This window comes from Danio rerio, chromosome 24 (genome assembly GCF_052040795.2).
Source record: "Danio rerio strain M-AB ecotype USA chromosome 24, GRCz13ab, whole genome shotgun sequence".
Lineage (NCBI taxonomy): Eukaryota > Metazoa > Chordata > Actinopteri > Cypriniformes > Danionidae > Danio > Danio rerio.
The window spans coordinates 24,210,870-24,229,672 of NC_141044.1; the positions used below are offsets into that span (position 1 = coordinate 24,210,870).

Sequence of the window (18,803 nt, forward strand, 5' to 3'; positions counted from 1 at the left end):
GCAATGTGCGTGCAGTTGATCGCTCAGATTACATTGGGAAAACCACCGATTGCTGCAAGTTTCGCTTTAATGTTTGGCTTGTCAACTGCATAGTATGGAAACCCTTTATACCTGCTAGACATGCGGATGATCCCGTCCCATACAGATGCCATTGCACGGCTCAAAGACACTTTGTAGTGTGCAATTTAACATAATAGTCTGTCACCAATGGAAATAAAACAAACGCACACAAGAAATGCATGTACGCCAGACATGAAATTGGCGTGGACCAACGCACTTTGTTACGTTCATTTCATCATTAGTAAATCCAGAAGTGAGCGTGAAATCTGCTGTACGCAAAGTTTTTGTGCGTACGCAGCGTTGATACATGAGGCCCTTGGTGAAAGCTTAATGTGACTTATTCATGAGGTTCCTTTTACAGCATTTATGTTGTAATGTAATTGCAATAGGGGAATTACCAACCCATGTCACACATGACATCACACGAGTTTAACCGCGCATACTGTTTGCAAAAAAAGACCGGTTGCAATAGCAAATTTGTTGTGCGGTAGGATGCCAAAATCGAAAAGTCCAAAAATACAAAACCTAAACTTCACCAGACAACACACTGCTTTTAATGCCAACCGCAGACATCTTTGGCTAACAGCCATCAGAAGAACTTAATTCTGGACTCTGCAGTTCTCATGTTATATCAGGTAAGTTCACGCTATGCTGAATCATACACATTACTTGTTTTTGATTGCAGCAATGATTTCAGCATAAACAGTTAAACATGGTTAATTAAACTGCAGACACTGAATGCTTGGAATGAAATGTAAAAATCTAAGTTGACATACCCTGCCGTACAGGTGCAGTTCGCTGTCAGAAAGTAGTTGGTTTGCTTGTTGATGATTACCCAGGCCTTGTATAGCTCCGTCTTCTTTTCTTGTCTTTGAAAAGGCTGAAGTTTTTAGCACTACAAAGTTTGAATCTGGTAATCATGGAACATTATTTCTTGCACATCACCACGCAGAACTAAAGTGTTGGCATCCAAAGACTTGTAGGCGTTTAACTTCACTCTTGTAAAAACACTTGGAGTTTCAATGAGATAGTTATATATTTGGGGCTGGATGCTTGGCCATTTCGTCTTATTCAATACCCATTGGGAGGGTGCTATCGCAAATGGACCTGTCAACAACAAACTCTGTACCGCATCGGATGTCATTCCCTTGCTGTAATTTCTAGCACTCCTGGTTTTTTTCAGCAACCTCGATGTGTGCACATCCTGAATGTCTACCAACTGGTAATTTGCCTCTACATTCAGTTAAATAGTCCTAAGCATTCATTTAGTTGTTGAAGCGTAAAACGAAATGAAAGACGGTGTAACTGCTAGTACCATGAAATTCCTAGGGTAAAATAAGCTGTCATATTTTAAAGACATGGCCGGGGAAAATTTAATTTAATGTAGAGCTTTTTGACCGGTCTGACACCCACTTCATATTGTAAATCTAACAGGCAGGGAAGATCACTTAATTTTAAAGTAATCAGAAACGTGGCGATTCTATAATGGAAACAGTTCACCGGAAGTGCTGAGGCTGGCTGAAAATTAAAAGTCTGTGTGCATGTAGCCCATTGGATTTCAGTATTTTTCATTTTAGCTTTGCTTTTGTTTTGTTTTTTGGTATCAAAATTAATTTAATAATTTTTAGAGATTTTTTTTAAATATAATTTATTATTATTATTATTTTTATTATTAAAAAGTAATTTGATATTGCGAGGCTACAAAGTCCAAAAGACAGTCTCCACCACTAACAACAAACATTCACGTCTCCTGCGTTGTGTGCGTTTTCCTAGACCTCATCATTAATAACGCCCACCAGCGCAGAATCGTGATCTGATTTGATACAATTTCCCCCGTCTTCTTTGTGATTGGACGAAGTGGAAATCCCGCCTCACTGTTTTGTGACTGGCAGTTTCATGCTAGGTCAGTAATGGAGTAAATTGTTCAGGATCAACAAAGTTTCATCGGGAATATCGTTTCATTAAACGATGGACAAGCAGTCGGTAGGTCTTTATACGTGACAGTCCTGCTGATACGCTGCGATAAAGAGATTAGTTATGAAGTAAATTATCGAAAACATGGTGTTGTGTTAGCTGTCGTGTTAGCTCTCTTCCAGTTAAGCCATCTCTGTACCTTAAGGCCATGCTAAAGAAAGCAAGTAAATAAGTTATACTGTAATATGTGTGCAGTCAGATATATTTTTATATGTCTGTGTTGTATTTATTTTGTCTGTTCGTGCTCAGAACTCAACACAGGTGTAGCTTTGTATTAAAAGCTAAGAAGCTAATTCTGTTAGCCAGTTCAGTGTTAAAGAGCTTTACATGCTAGTATTGACAGGCGAATCAAACTGCCTTTCTTTAATGTGTTTTTATGCATTTGAACGTAGATTTGAGAAACAAGCTAATTTGAGTACAACCTGTAGTTTATGTCTCTGATGTGATAGTTTAATTCAAACCTGCTTCTTTAGGAATTTGCAAGGAATTTAAGCAAATACAGTAACTATTGTTTTAAATGCATCAAACCTTTCTGTATATGTCGAAACAATCAGAATAGTGTCTATGTGGAACATTAGGACAGTAAGTTTAATGAGCAATGCCAGTGTTATGGATGTGGCATTTGCAGTAAATACTTAAAACTTAAATTCACAGAGAAAGTACAGTGCATCTGGAAAGTATTCATAGCGCTTCACTTTTCACACATTTTTTTATGTTGCAGTCTTATTCCAAAATTGATAAAATTCATTTATTTCCTCAATATTCTACACACAGTACCCCACAATGACAATGTAATATATATATATATATATATATATATATATATATATATATATATATATATATATATATATATATATATATATTAAATTGTTGCAAATAAATTCTAAATAAAAAACCTGAAAAATCACATGCACATGAGTATTTACAGCCTTTGTTCAATGCTTTGTTGATGCACCTTTGGCAGCAATTACAGCCACAAGTCTTTTTGAATATGATGCCACAAGCTTGACACACCTGTCTTTGGGAATTTTCGCCAATTCCTCTGGATGGATTGTGCGCACATCTAAAAATCTCAAAGGCAGGTCAACAATCAAATTCATAATCAAAATCAATCAAATAATCAAAAATAAACAAAGTTTAGAGAGTTTAGTGTTTGAGAGCTAAAGTGGCAGTGTGCCGATTTTCTTTTGAAAAACGGTGTATAGCCTATTTCAGATCTCTCTAGAGATGTTCAATAGGATTAAGGTCTGGGCTCTGGCTGAGTCACTCAAAGACATTTAATGAGTTGTTGTGAAGCCACTCCATTGATATTTTGTTGGTGTGCTTTGGATCATTGTCCTGCTGGAAGATGAACCGCTGCTTTTTTCACATTGTTATTATGAGGTATTGTGTGTAGAATTTTAGGGAAATAAATAAATTAAATTCATTTTGGATTAAAATAAAGCTGTAACATAACAAAATGTGGAAAAAGTGAAGCGCTATGAATACTTTCCAGATGCACAGTATATGTTAACATTATATTAAAACATTCATTCATTCTTTTCGGCTTAGTACCTTTATTAATCAGGGGTCGCCACAGTGGAATGAACCGCCAGCTGGTCCAGCACATTTTTTAAGCAGTGGATGCCCATCCAGCTGCAACCCAACACTGGGAAATATATTGAAATATCTGTTTATATTTTCCAGAAAATCTAACTACAGTGTTAAGGGATCAGAAAAAAATCCATCTGTAAACATGTTTTGTTCTTTAAGTGAGGAAAATAAACAGGCGTAATGGATGTGACCAAAAAAGTATGCGAGTTTGCAGTATACAAAATACTTTGTAGAAGTACTGTGAATTAAACTGCACAACCCCCAAAAAACACTTATCTAAACGACAAGTGTGATTTTATTTTATTTTGTATTTTTGCATTTATGAGGGAAAAACTTCATTATGGATGTGACCGATGTGAAATTGCCACTAGTGTGACTTTGGTAAATCAAATATAATTGTTTCAAGAGTTCACACTTAGCTGATGATTGATTATAAAGCTAGTTTGGCATGCTGTCCCTCGAGCCCGGGGCTCCCTCTCATTGCAAGGCTAGATGGGAGTTTGAGCTCAGGTAGATTTTGAGAACTTCCCTGTCATGGTGGCTGAAGAGCAGATAATAATTGCTCTTTTAAAGAGATAAGTACTTGGTAGGAGCATGTCTGTGGTGTTCATTTAAGCCTAGTTCACACTACAGGATTTTAAACATCAGCAAATCGCTGTGCTGTTCACACTACATGACTTGACTTTGTGTCTTTTAATCTCTGTGGTGTTCACACTACGCAACACTCCGTGAACGATCCAAAAGAGGGGGGTCACACACTACATGATCTGACAACAACTCATTCCCCATCAGCTCATTCAAGCTACCAAACCACAGCCAATGAAAATTTGAGGGAGGAGTCGTCAGAAAAAGCTGAACACTATTGGCTGCTTGTGTGCTGATGACATCACTGACAGCGTTTCAAGCTTTGGAGAAAGCATTTAAAAACATCGGCAAATCAGCTGATTTATGAGGGGATTAATCACTCATCTGCAAGGTTCGAGTGGATAGATTCACAGAGAGTTTTTAATTTTTGTTAACTCTTTGAAATAAAACTAACATATTTATAACACCCTGCCGTTTTCTAACTATCAGTGTATTTCTTTCTGACATTGTTATTTTTTTATTACAAAACAGTAAAGAACTGAGCATGTCTGCCTTAAATTACCATATTGGTCAAAATGACTGCATGCATGTCTGATACTTTTCGCTGTGACTTTAAATGTGTGTGCATTTTCTTGCCTGGCAACTTCCTGCTAACATAAACAAAACTTTCTGATGGCAAAAACATCAATTTACTTCAGATATCTTTCAAAACAGCATATTCTGTGCTGTGAAATAGCTCCTGTTTGAAAGTGAAAATGAAAGCCAAGACCTTTAAGTGTTTTAGTATCTTAACTACATATTTATAGGCTGTATTACCAAAAAAAAGATGATATTTTTAGGGTAATGGTGTCATTAAATATGATGCCAAACATTTAAAGCTTAATTTTAATATCTCAATAATAGCTTTGAATGTAAATATGTTGTGACAGTATGGCGTTTTATATAAGAACGGTCAGAATGAGCCATATGGTAATTCTAATAGTTACAGAATTCTAGTTCCACTGTTAATATAGCCTACTCTCGTGTCTGTGTTAACACAGAATGAAGCGAGTGCACCGATGCCAATTCTGACCAATCACAGATGTTTCTGCTGAGCTCCTGAACACACAGGCATTCAGCTCATGCTGAAATGCTCTCTCATTGGCTGCAGCTCGTCACTACATCTGACCAGACGTGGGGTTGAGTCGGCCGACTGCTCTGGAATATTTAGCATGCTGAATGTTGGATTTCCGTCTGCGAGGTGTCGGCGACGCGTCAGCGAGCCTCACTGATGCGTTGTTCAGTAGTTCACACATAAAGAGCGGCGAGCGCCGAGCACCCGCAGATTTCTTCCCGATCACAGCCCGATCTGTGGGCGAGCTCGTTAACTTCCAAATCGGGCTCAAATCAGGCCTAAAATCCTCTAGTGTGAACTAGGCATTAGATTAGTCAATAAACTTAAGTTTCATGTTTTTGGATGGTGGGAGGAAACGTGTAAACTTCACACATAAACGTCGGCTGGCTTGGTAAGGACTAGAACCAGAGACGTTCTTGCTGTGACAGTGGTAAGCACTGGGCCACCGTGCCAACCATTCAGGAAGGAGAAGTGGGGAAAGAGGGGATTCTTCAAAATGAAGATAGCTGTGATACGTAACCTAGGGTATTTATAGTAGCTTAGGAATCGTCTGATTGCTGCATTGTAAATTGGCATGTAAAAAGCATGTGATCCGCTCGAAATTAGTTTATAAATAAACCTCACTCAAAAACATTGACAGAGTAAATCTAAAGTACTGTAAAATACTTACACAAAAAACGTAGAAACAGTTTTGGTATTTAGGTAAAAACTTTGGTATAAAGGTTGACATTTGCATGGAATTGCTCATGTTATTTTCTTACATCCCTGTGATTCAATGGTATGTTGTAGTCTTGTAATAAAATCAGTTATTTTACCTTCTCTGCAGTTGTTTATGCAGCACAGAGGAGCATGGATCTTTGAACTCCCGCACTGTTGATCTCGCATGTGTAAATCTGCATGCTTCATGCTGCAAGGTAATGTTGCGATCATCACTATCATACTCATTCACATCTAATGTGAGTTTCACTGTTTTCAGATATAATATTTCTTGTATTGTGTTTTGGTCTTAACAGGCTGTAGAGTGAGCCAGGATGCCGGAGATAGTACAGAATCAAACGAAAAACTTAAAACCGCCACGGTACTGATCAGTTATTTTATTAAGGAGTGCACTGAATGTCACAGCAGCTAGTTCAACCTAACCTAGTGTTAGTTTTGTGGGCAACACTTTAAAGAAATGTTCTATGTTCACCCAAACATGAAAATTTGCTGTTAACTTTACATATTCTTAGGCATCCAAGTTGTTGGTGACCTTTTTTTCTGCAAAATAACATTACAGAATATTTTCAGCTGAAACCTTGGCCCTTGGTCAGCAGATGTTGGCACTTTGAAAGTCTAAAAACATGTACAGGAAAATTAGGATTAATACCCGTGGCTCCTGATGATACACAGGTGTCTTGTGAAGGGAAAATATTGTTCTGTGCAAGAAACAGAATATTATTTACAATATTATTACCTTTAAATCAAAGTGTTGTTAAGATAATAAGGTTGTGAATAACTCTTAAACAATTCTTGAACAGACCAATACCCTAGATTCAGCCAAAAAATGCTCATTTAATGTTTTACTGAAGAATATTTTTTTGCATTTTTGTTCATTAAATTTTTCCCCTTATAAAGTTGCAAATACAAATAATTACCTTTTAAAAAGTAGAAAGAAGTCTGCCTAATGTTTATTTCTATTTTCATTCACATAAGTTGTTTACAATTGAATAACTTTCTGTAAATTGTTAGGCGGAAGAAAAACAAGGAGATTCACAATGCTGGTAAGAAACAACTGATACAATTTACTAGTGTGATTCTTTTAACATATTATTGATACTTAAAACAAGTATTTTTTTGTATGTTATAACTTCCTTATTTCCATTTATACATCAGTGGAAAGACATCGTAAAGAGAAAATCAATGCTGGTATAAATCGGATTGGAGAGCTTTTGCCTTGCTCTCAGGCATTGAAACAGGTAAACATGTAAAACAGGTAGAAACTTAATCTTCTTATTTATTATTGCACCTATAGAGATTTTACTCTGTGTTATCTTGCTTTTCTTTAAAGAGTAAAAATATGATTCTGGCAGAGGCTTTTCGTTACATCACTGAGCTAAAGCGACAAAATGATGAAATGCTGCTTAATGGAGGAGACAAAGTCCAAGGTGAGCTATGACCATATTACAGTATTTGGGAGCATTTACCTATAATGCTTTAACATGTTACTTATTTTTGTGGGTAAGCAGCTTTATTAAAGGGTTAGTTCAGCCATCATGTTGTTCCATACCCCTTATTCTTTTTTTATTCTTCAGAATCCAAATTAAAGTATTTTAACTTAATGAGCCCCTATTATGGGTTTTTGAAAATGACCTTCCATGTAGTGTGTAAAGCAGCTCTTAGTAAAGTGAAATATCCAGTTAAGGCTTAAATCTGAAAGTGCATGGTGTTTGAACCTATTGATTAATTTATAAAATTTATAGTGCTTCAAATTAATTGTCTTGATAACAAGTCTTTAGCCGTTTTAGCGTGACGTCGATATGAAACTTAAGCACCGCCCATTTGTTGCACACGCAAACCTGGGGAAAGAAAAAGAGAAAAACAAACACTGTTGCAAATCCTGGTTGAATCAAGTCATGAAGACACTGTGCTCAGCTGGATATCACTGGAAGTGTGAGGGAAAGTTAGTCTTGTTTTCTCTACTCAAATATAAAACTGTGAAGAGTCGGTGGTTTAGGTTTATTTTTGCAAAAGACCTCAGCATTATAGCTCGGCCTTGTGCTGTGTTGCTGTTATTTTTCTGACGAGTGCTTTTGCAATCTACATACTTGCAATGGGGGATTCATCGGCTGTTTGTTAAAGGACGGATCACAAAAGACTATTGATGTATGGGACTTTGTCAGAGCTAGACAGGAACTTTATTAGTACATGGATCAGTAGATCATGTTTCAGTTTATTCCTCCATTTCACAAGTGTAAGTGCGATTAAAATGGTTGCCTCCTTGTTTTCACTAGATTGTAAATTATTTATTTAATTGTTTTTTGTTACTGGTAACCGCTTGAGCTGTATCTGGTTAGCTCTTTATATTCTCATAGCGCATCTAATGCCACGTTGAAAACGTGATTCGCTCCGCTTTGTTTACAGATTTAAATGCGTTTGTGAGCTCGCGTTCCACTGATGTTTTTCGTTGCTATGGCCATCGTCAGCTGTTCCTACACATGCTAGGGCCAAGGTTCAAAACAGTTCAGCTTTTGCCGCTGTGTGGATTAATACTGAATGTGTGTCATGTTTAAGAATAGAGCAATGTGCTGGTCTTTAACTGCACTGCTTTAATGCACTCCTGCGTTGGGCTCATATGAAGCGTGTATATGGCGGCCGCTGCGATCGGATCCTAGACCAAGGTTGGCAACCCTGGGGATTTCACAGACTATACCAAAATGGTGACCATACCAAAATCCTGTTATTTTGCGGGATAAATAACAAAATGGGTGGGTGGCTGGAGATGGGTCTGAAACATGTGTGATTCCTGGGAAAAACAGGAGTGTTGGCAGGTATTCTCACACATTCACTATGCACTCTGAAAACTTCAATATTGTTAACATGCCATGCTGGGCATTTCACTGTGTCTCGCGCTGAACGCTGTCAACCAATATTAACAGGCTTTTATCAGTCCAATCAGCACAGAATAGCTTCGCGCTAAAGAGGAGTTTGGGAACAAATGAATCGCTGAAAAAATCATATTGGAGTCCCTGTGATAAATTGGTAAAAACAAATGCGTATATAAGACAATCAAAGAGTTTTTTGACCTTGCATGCATATCAGCCTGTTGTTTGTTGACCCTTAGAATCAAAATATGACCCTTTTTAATGTATAATGGGGCTCTTTATATCTGAAAACTTTCTCGTTCTCTATAGATGGCAAGATTATTGACTCATTTAAAGTCCAGAAAGGTATTAAAAATATCCTCATAATGGACTATATGTTTTTTTGTGGTTGATCTTTAAGCTTTGAGAATACTTTCGTGTGCACACACTCACAAAAAAGTCTTTGTTCAACAGTTTCTTGTCCTCAGTGTCAGTATATGATGCACGTTCATTAGCACTGCACAGTGACATATACCCCCAGGCACATCCAAGGTAATATGTCAAAGGCATGACGAAGAACAACACATGAACGTGCTGTATACTGACGCTAAGGGGAAGAAACTGATAAACTGTCATCATTTTTTATTTTATGTGCACACAAAGTATTTTTGTAGCTTGATATCATTTCAGTTGAACAACTGAAGGCATGGTTCTTTACTGTACTTTGAATAAGTCTTTTGAACCTAGCTGTCTTTGGAGGATCGAGTTCCCAGCTTTCGCATAAAATATCCTAATTTGTGTTCTGAAGACAAAGGTCTCATGAGTTTGGAATGAATTGAGGATGAGTATTTAATAACAAGATTTGGGGCTGAGCTAACACTTTAAAATAGGAGTTGAATGGATTCTTTGTAAGTTTGTGTACAGTCTTTCTGTTTTTCACCTGTGTTAAATGTGTCTCTGCAGCAGAGGAGATAAATCGCTTGCGGAACCAGGTGGAAGAGCTGCGCAAGGAAAGTGCTCATTACATTGAGCTCCTCAAAACTAATGACATAAATTTCCTGGATGATCCCACTATACACTGGAAAGGGAAGCAGCGCTGTGCAAAAGTAGCCAAAGTCACTCCGACTCACATGATATCAAAGGGAATTATCGTCTACTCCAATGGCAACAACAGCTGTCCCACAAGCAAAGTCTCTATTCCTCCTAGTCCAGTTTCCAATCTCGATAAACAACCATCAAATGCTGTAACAGTCCAACCATCATGCGATATTTCATTGGGCACCGGCCAGACTTTTGGTATTACGAATGGAGCACCAGTAAACAACATTGTAGTCACCACTGCATCTTCCCACATACCTGTTGCAACGCTTATTCCTGCTGCATCTAAGCCATGTCTTACAGTTGTGGAACAATATTCTCCTCTGGCACCTACTACTCCAAGGTTAAACCCTCCTATGAATTATATTACTCTTCAAGGATTATGTCCCCAACCTGCTGTCAGCACCCCACTCCTTCCACAACTTCAACCAGATAACCCAACCCCCAGTCTCACTTCAGCTACCTGTCCAGCTGCGCCCCTCAGACTTCAGCATATGCTTAATCTATCTTCACTGCCTCAAGTTGTGATGAGTAACTCTGTGGTACCTGTTGCTGCAACTAACACCACACTCTCACAAAACTGTGAAATTCAATCTGTTAGCACTATATTACCAGCAACTGCCACCCTTCTTGGAACCAGTGCAACTAGTAGCACTAAGACTACATGGACAACACTACAACTTGCTGGAAATACAGTGCAACCCGTTTCTCAAGCACTGGTCCCAGATGGTGCCAACATTTCACATAACCCTCAGCAATTGTCTGTATGTTCGCTGGGGACAAAACCCCATGAGGAGCCTGTATCTATCCATTTGCAGCAACAGAATCCCATGCAACTCCAGGCTCCCGCACCAAATTGCATTGCTGTTCAGCCATCTGGGCCAAAACCTCAGATATATTCGGCTGTTGTGCCGTGCCCTCAGGCAGCAGTAGCACAACAGTCTTCAATTTTATCTGTGCCAGCCATTGTATCACAAGCTTTAGTAGTCCATCAGCCTTCTGTTGAAACGCAGAAAGCACATTTGACCCACCCGCAATCATGTGTTCGGGCACAACCTGCATTATTACCAAAACCTCAGCTCAGCTCCACTCTGATGACCGCCTGCAACCCCACCATACAACCTAAAACTCCAATTCAACCTGCTATGCCATGTCAGCCTCATTCCCAACCTACAGTGCTGCCCCAAGCTCCATCTGCCATCGTGCCTCAGCTGCATCTCAGTGTGATGCCTCAAGCTCAGCCAGTCATAAATCCACCAACTCAGCCTGCCCTTGTGCCTCAACCACAAGCTGCCACACTGCCAGTGTTACAGACAATGCAGTTGTTGCAGGTGAATTCTGAAGAAACACCAGTGGCTGTGACTAGTAACTCTCCTCCAAGTAACTCACATGTTGTTATTCTGCAACAGGGAAGCTCATGTCCAACACCACAAGTTATCAGAGAGGATGTCACTAATCAAACACCCTGCCAACACATTGTCATAATTCAGGCACCTACTTTGACACCTGCACCACACCACAGTCATCACACTGCCATTGTGTCAAATGCAACCCCAGCTTTAACCAGTCAAGCATCCACTTCAAACCCTATCTGTACTGCTAGCATGCAGGCAGCTGGAACAAAGCAGTTGGTGCATATTCTTCCACGTCCTTCAACCCAATTGCAAGCACAAGCACCTCATACCATCACTGTGAATGGACAAGTATATGTTCTGCAGCCAGCAAAATCACCAGAAAAAGGAAACTCTCTGTCTAGTCAAAGTGTAGCTCCAGTCCTTAAGCCCACCTGTGAGGAACCGACCTCCAATGTTGCCATGAATTGTTTAGGTGCCCTAACCAGTCTTAGTCAGAGCATTGCAAAGGTATCAAGTCAAAGCAATGTGCAAATATATACCATTCCTCCACCTTCGTACACTACTGTTCAACCTCTTTCAACATGTGGTTCAGAAGTTAGCACTCCTACTGAAACGGTTCTTTCTGCATCTGTTCCTGCATCATCATCAGCTGCTGCTGGTAGAGCAGTTAAAACTCAGCCCCAAAAAAGTTGTGGAACATCTGGAAATCAAACCAAACAAAACATAGTGAGGAAAACTAAATTGGTTAAGCGAAAGGAACTTAAACCTGGCCGAGGTTTGCGTAGAACTGCTGTCAAAAGTAAAGCACTTGTTGCAAATAATTTATGTACCGAGTTATCCTCTGTAGTCACCAGTGTAAATTCGGAAAATTCTTTAAATAAAAATATGGTTAGTCATGATGCTAACTTGCTGAGTTCCTCTACCCCCAGCAGTGTTATTTCCACATGCAGTAGTTCTGTAGTCACTAGCGTCAGTTCCTCAAGTGAAACATCAACAGTCAATTCTGTCACCTCTTCATTGAATTTATCCAATGTCAAACCCTCATTGTCTGTTGGAGAAGGTTTAAAGACAAAAGCAAAATCCACAGAAGGTGTCCACTTGCATGACAATGCAAATGTTAGCAGTGTCAATTCAATATGTTCCACTCAGGGTGATGTGGTTGTTTCCACAATTGGTGGTAGTTTGAGTAAAGGAATCTCAAATACAGGTAATACTCCCCAGCTTAATTGTTCAGCAATTAGTTCTACTGTCTATGCCCAGAGTAGTTCTGTGGAGACTGTTGGAACTTTATCAGTTGCTTCATCAGAAATTCATGTTAACTCTTCATGCAGTGTGACAAATTTTAGTGAAACTACCAGTCAGAATAAGGTTACAAACATTAATAGTGTTTGCACCAGTAGTGAAAGAAGGTTAACGGAATCAATACCTAGTTTTACAGAGAGTTCCACTTCAGTGACCAATGAAAACTCTGCTCAAGACAATTCAAAAATTAAATCTCTCAGTTCTGATCTTTGCAAACCCCCAGTATCAAGTGATATTTCCTCACCAAGTCAATCAACAAGTATCAGTGCTAATTCGGTGGATAACAGGCCAGTTGTTTCCATCATGCCAAGTAATGCAATTTCACAAACACAGGAGAAGTATAGCAGAAGAGACAATTTAACTGAAACTCCTCAGATTCAGGCATCATTTGATGCAACTTCAACTCCAGATTCAGACACTTCTTTGTCAACTCAACCTGTTCCCCTTTCAGAAACATCAAGGATTTCAGACCCTTTAAAGTCCCTAAAACGACCGTCTTCAATGAATATGCCCATGTCAACCACTAACCAAGGGAACTGCACAGACATCAAGGTGCCTGAATCAAATATGAACACACAACCCTGCAAGGGTGGACAATCTGATGATGCTACAGAAAAGGTTGTGACAGAAATGGCTGCTTATGGTCAAAAAGAAACCGTTCCACCACAACAAGTATGTACTTTGGAAAATGATTCCTTTGAGCCTCCACTGGGAACTAGTAGACAGACCGACTCGCCTTTGGCAGGAGGTTCAGGTGGCAGAGGGTTTTCTGTTGCATCGTTGCTTCCAGCAGGCCACAACATCAGCGCTTCTTCAAGTACATTTGGTGCTTTCACCTTCACATCTGAGCAGGCTGAAATTTTAGCAATGGCTGCAAGAGCCATATTTGAACAGGACAGCCCAAGTAAGAGGGCTGCTGGATGCAGTGTTGACATCCCAAGTACTGCTGCCACAGGATGGGACCTTCCAAAAATTCAACCAACTTTGAACAAGGATAATGTGTCTGACCAGCAAGTTAAACTGACTGATCAGGCAGATTTACCCATGTCAAAAAATTCATCTCAGGTCTCTGCTCAAGTTCCTCCAATTGAGCCTTTAGCCAGCAGCACTACTGGCATCAGACTTCCACAGAGCATTGCTTATTCACAGTCTCAGCCTAGTACTGTCACAAGCCTTAACGTTAATAACCTCATCAGACCAAGCTCCAACCAACTTTACCCAGGGTCACCCAACGTTGCACAGCAAGTGTCTACGTCATCATCAGGGGGTGCAGCCATTATGGTGTCTCAGTCTTCCTCACATATTCCCCCTACATGTTCTGGCCCTTCTCAACCTAATGAATATGCACCTTTAAAGAATGTATTGATGCGAACAAATATTGGTGTTGGAATGGTTGAACGTCATCAGAAGGATATGCCAAAAAGGTCTGCCCAGGATGACCTTATTCTTCCAAATAAGCGTTCAAAGTCATGCACAGCAGGGAATGTTGCAAGAGTAGACATAAAGACTACAGATCATGTGCAAATGATGGTTGGACAGATGCCCTCAAGCACTTCTGCAGTTATGCCAAGGAATCACTCTGATGGGGTTGGGGCTCTGTTTTCTGGTAATACTTTTATGAGTACCGTGCTCCGCCCTACTGAAAGACACTGCTTGACCCAGGTCTCATCACATGAACAAAATCAGCCGAGTGTGGTGCACCTGCAGCAAGGGCATGCACAACATAATTCCCAACAGTCTGGGCAGAACTTGGGTGGAAACCCCTACCTCAAACATCAGCAGCAGCAAGAACAAAGACACCTTTATCAGCTTCAGCATCACCTGACACAACCAGAATCTCAGATCCACAGTATTCATCAGAGAAACCTGCTGCAAGACCAGCATGGGCAGAAAAAAAGAGGAGTGGTGCGTAGTGGGCAGACTGGGCCAAATGTTGCTTTGCAGAAGCAACATCATTTGGAAAAAAGTGGAGTGCAGCAGCAACATCAGCAACAGCAGCAGCAGCATCAACAACAACAACAACAATCCCAGCAACATCAACAGCAGCAACACCATCAACAACAGCAATCACAGCAACAGCAGCAAAAAGCACAACAGATTCAACAGCAGCAACAGTCACTCCAACAACAACAACAACAACAGCAGCAAATGCCACCACAGAGTTCCCATTCTCGTCATCAGCACATTCAGCAGCAGATTCAGCAGCAGCACTTTGGAGCTAGACAGGACAAAAACTGTGAGGCCCAACAGGCAGGTCAGAGGGCACATCAAAACAATCACTTGGTTCAGCAGGAGCGTCCACCTGGACAAGATCATGGGACTATGCAAAGACTAATGGGGTCTCGCTCAATGGAGCAGCAGTTGACCTCTCAGGCTAGCAATTCTGTTTCTCGTTCATCAGATCTTGCTTGCACTTCATCACGTCAAGAGCGTCACCGTCTCTCTAGTTACTCAGCTGAGGCTCTAATAGGGAAGACTCCAGTGACTGGTGAACAACGTATGGGTGTGCACTTGCAGGCACCTCGAAACAATACACAGGACCAGTCGGAATTACGAGGCTATGTAGACTCATCACGCGGTAAAGGTAATATAGCTCACAATTCTCAAAGTAGGCTACCACCTGACCATACTAATACAACAGACACTCAAAGAATACCTGACTGTGGACCTTTCAAAGCTTTGGTCAGTAGCCATCAGCTAAGTAACTTCGAAGTGCAAGTGTCTCGAAGTGGTGACATGTCCAGCAAGTCTGTACCTCAAATCCAGAGGGGTCCTCAGCCACAAGCAGGTTTCAGAATGGGTGCAGCGCCTACTGGGGATGGACGTTCACGTGGGACATATTCAGGCCCTCATCCTGTTCCTCAAGGAGTGCACCTTGGACCAGGATTGACAAGAGAACAGGAAGGATGTCACCAAAGCTTTATGCAAAGCCTTCTGGCACCTCACATTCCTGAACAAAATGTGCACCAAAGGGCAGTTCAGGGCTGTACTCCAGTGAGTATTGAATACAGTTGTGTGTCCGGGGCCTCTGTTGGAGATCTTCAGGTTAAATCTTCTAGTCCTAATTTGCACGCTGCACAGAAATCTGCTCCTATACGCCTAGGGGACAACAGCAAAGGCCATATTTCTCAGGTCAGTACAAATTTACATGGTCCACCTCTGAGAACAGGTCCACCCCATCCCTCAACACCACACAGCAGTTCAGACACAGGACGCACTCAAGGCTCAACCCGGTCACTCTCTGTTAGTCAACGACCTCATCATATTGTACCAGATCCACAAAGCACAAAGATTCGTCCAGGAGATCGACCACGGTCAGGCAACTTGAGACCTGGCAATCCTTTTGAACCCGAAAGTCCCTTACCTCTTCCATCAAGTGGAGGAGTGATCCTTGGTCGTACACAGACAGGGAGTGAAACTAGAAGGAGTAGCATTGTGCGTTTTATGGCAGATGGTGCACAAGTTAGCAGTGACAACAATTTGGTGTCTGATCGTTGTGCCGTGTCTGATCTTACCCAGAACTTTGGTTTTCCTTTTATTGCTGAAGGAGGAATGAACCCACCACCTCCCATTAATGCTAACACATCTTTCATCCCACCGGTCACCCAGCCCAGTGCCTCTCGTACCCCAGCCCTCCTTCCTGTGGAACCTCAAAACACGTTGCCTTCATTTTACCCCTCATACTCCCCTGCAGCTCATCCTAGCCTTCCAAGTGAGATTCCATTACAGTATTTCTCAAACCAGATGTTTACAAGTCCAAGCACTGACAAGAGTGGCAGTGCACCACTGAACAATCGCTTTGGTTCAATTCTCTCTCCCCCTCGACCTGTGGGTTTTGCACAGGCCAGCTTCCCACTTCTAACAGATATAACACCAATGCCAATTGCAAACTCTTCAGGCATCACACCTCATTTATCCAACTTCAACCTGACCTCTTTGTTCCCTGAAATTGCCACAGCAATGCCTCCAGATGGCTCCTCGATGCCGATGTCACCTTTATTGTCTCTTGCCAACACTACTTCTTCAGACTCAAATAAACAATCTAATCGGCCAGCCCACAACATCAGTCATATCCTGGGACATGATGGCACCTCTGCTGTTTAAGGTTACAGCATTTAGACACACTTTTGAATTAAAGATGCTCAACTTTCCATAGTTTTTACTTTGGTCATGGTATAGAGCAGGGGGGCCCAAACTCAGTCCGGGAGGGCCGGTGTCCTATATATATTTTACTTACAACCCTAATTAAACACACCTGAACCAGCTAATCAAGCTCTTTTTAGGTATACTAGAAACTTCAAGGCAGGTGCGTTGAAAGAAGTTGGAGCTAAACTATGCAGGACACTGGCCCTCCAGGACTGAATTTTGGCACCCCTGGTATAGAGGCTTTTAATTCCTCAAAAGCAGATAAAGCTCCCAAGTTAGGATCACACTTGAACTATGGGAGGATTGAGAGAATTATTGCATTATGTTTGTTAGCTTTTGTTGGTTCATTCACTTGGGTTTTTTGGCTGATACTATGGACTATCATGGTTCTACATGATGTATAATGTGTTTATTATTTTTCTTAACAGCTCCCATTTGTTTAATAGAGACATATGGGTCTGCGAGATTAACTCTGTAGCAACAATGAAATGTTACAGCAAAAAAAAAGGTTATAATTTTGCATTCAATGCTAAAGTAGTATATGGTAGTATTCTAGCTGTTTTGTAAAATATCAGTTGATTTTTGAAATGTTTAAAATATTTTTCCTTCTTTAAAATGCTCTCATTCCAGATGGACTTTGACTTATTTATAAAAATGGATATGTGCTCTGTAGATATTTGTAAAAATGAGAAGTTATTAAAGTTTCTATCTAAAGTAATGTTGGATTGCTTCATTCATTTTTTTTATTATAAATTTGAGGTCAGAATTATTAGCCCCTCGACTATTTTTTCCCCTTTTTTCTGTTTAATGGAGATTTTTTTCAACACGTTTCTAAACATAATAGTTTTAATAACTCATTTCTAATAACTGATTTATTGTATCTTTGCCGTGATGACGGTAAATAATATACTAGTAGATATTTTTTAAGATGCTAAAAGATATTAAAGTGACATTTAAAGGCTTATCTAGGTTAATTAGGTTAACTAGGCAGGTTAGGGTAATTAGGTAAGTAATTGTATAACGATGGTTTGTTCTGTAGACTATCATAAAAAAAATAGCTTTAAGGGGCTAATAATTTTGACTTTAATATAGTTTATAAAAAATGTAAAACTGCTTTTATTCTAGCCGAAATAAAACTAATAAGACTTTTTCCAGATGAAAAAAATATTATCAGACATACTGTGAAAATTTCCTTGTTCTGTTAAACAACATTTAGGAAATATTTTAAAAAGAAAACAAAATTCAAAAGGGGACTATAATTCTGACTTTAACTGTATATAATACAGTGTGTTTTTTTCTTTACAAATTTAGGGTGTCCGCAGAGTCTTAAAATGCTTTCAATTTAAAAAAACGCAATATTTTAGGCCTTAAAATGCTTAAATTCACAGAAATATTGTGTTGTGTGTCTTAAGTTATTTTTAACAGATCCTAATTTTCCTCTGTCCAAGTAAAGCTACCCGATCAGGCCGACATCCATCCAATCACCTACAATCCATCTTAATAAAATCAATTAGGTTAAGTTTATACTTTTTTATTGCAAAGAGTTACAATTCACAATAGCTGTTAGACATTTTGTCAAGCAATTAATCCAAATTAAATTCCCTAATTCCCAGGGAATGAAAACCAAAAACAATTATACAGTTCCTCATGTTAATACCAGAGCAATATATCCCTTTACGTTATCTTCCATTCATACAAAAACTCTTTACAGAAGTAAGGGGGAGTAGACATAATATTTTTTAAGAAGTCAAGAAGCTTAAGGTTTTATAACAGAAAAGCATTAGTTTGTATAGAAGTTATACTCAATCAATTTGGACCAGAAGCCAACAGATATATATTTTTGAATATTTATGTAATTAATTATTTAATTATGTGTATATATATATATATATATATATATATATATATATATATATATATATATATATATATATATATATATATATATATTTTTTTTTTTTTTTTTTTTTACAAATTATGTATGGAGCTAATGATATGCAAAGACAATCTGAA

General features: G+C 39.5%; 2 protein-coding genes across 7 annotated transcripts in view; one reads left to right on the forward strand and one right to left on the reverse strand.

Moving 5' to 3' along the window:
- The window catches only part of vipr1b (vasoactive intestinal peptide receptor 1b), a 738,286-nt gene that overhangs the window by 454,361 nt on the left and 265,122 nt on the right, over window positions 1-18,803 (reverse strand). The gene's annotated exons all lie outside the window — the stretch shown is intronic.
- On the forward strand, window positions 1,934-17,508 carry usf3 (upstream transcription factor family member 3). Of its 2 annotated transcripts, none has more exons than XM_087309477.1 (7): window positions 1,934-2,693; window positions 3,533-6,243; window positions 6,343-6,407; window positions 7,058-7,089; window positions 7,202-7,284; window positions 7,377-7,473; window positions 9,853-17,508. In XM_087309477.1, the coding sequence occupies exons 3-7, from the start codon at window positions 6,361-6,363 to the stop codon at window positions 16,746-16,748; spliced, it is 7,155 nt and encodes a 2,384-aa protein (XP_087165603.1). In that variant the 5' UTR covers window positions 1,934-2,693; window positions 3,533-6,243; window positions 6,343-6,360; the 3' UTR covers window positions 16,749-17,508. The 2 variants fall into 2 exon arrangements, with proteins under 2 accessions (XP_087165603.1, XP_087165602.1); XM_087309476.1 differs by having other exon boundaries at window positions 1,934-2,043; window positions 6,156-6,243.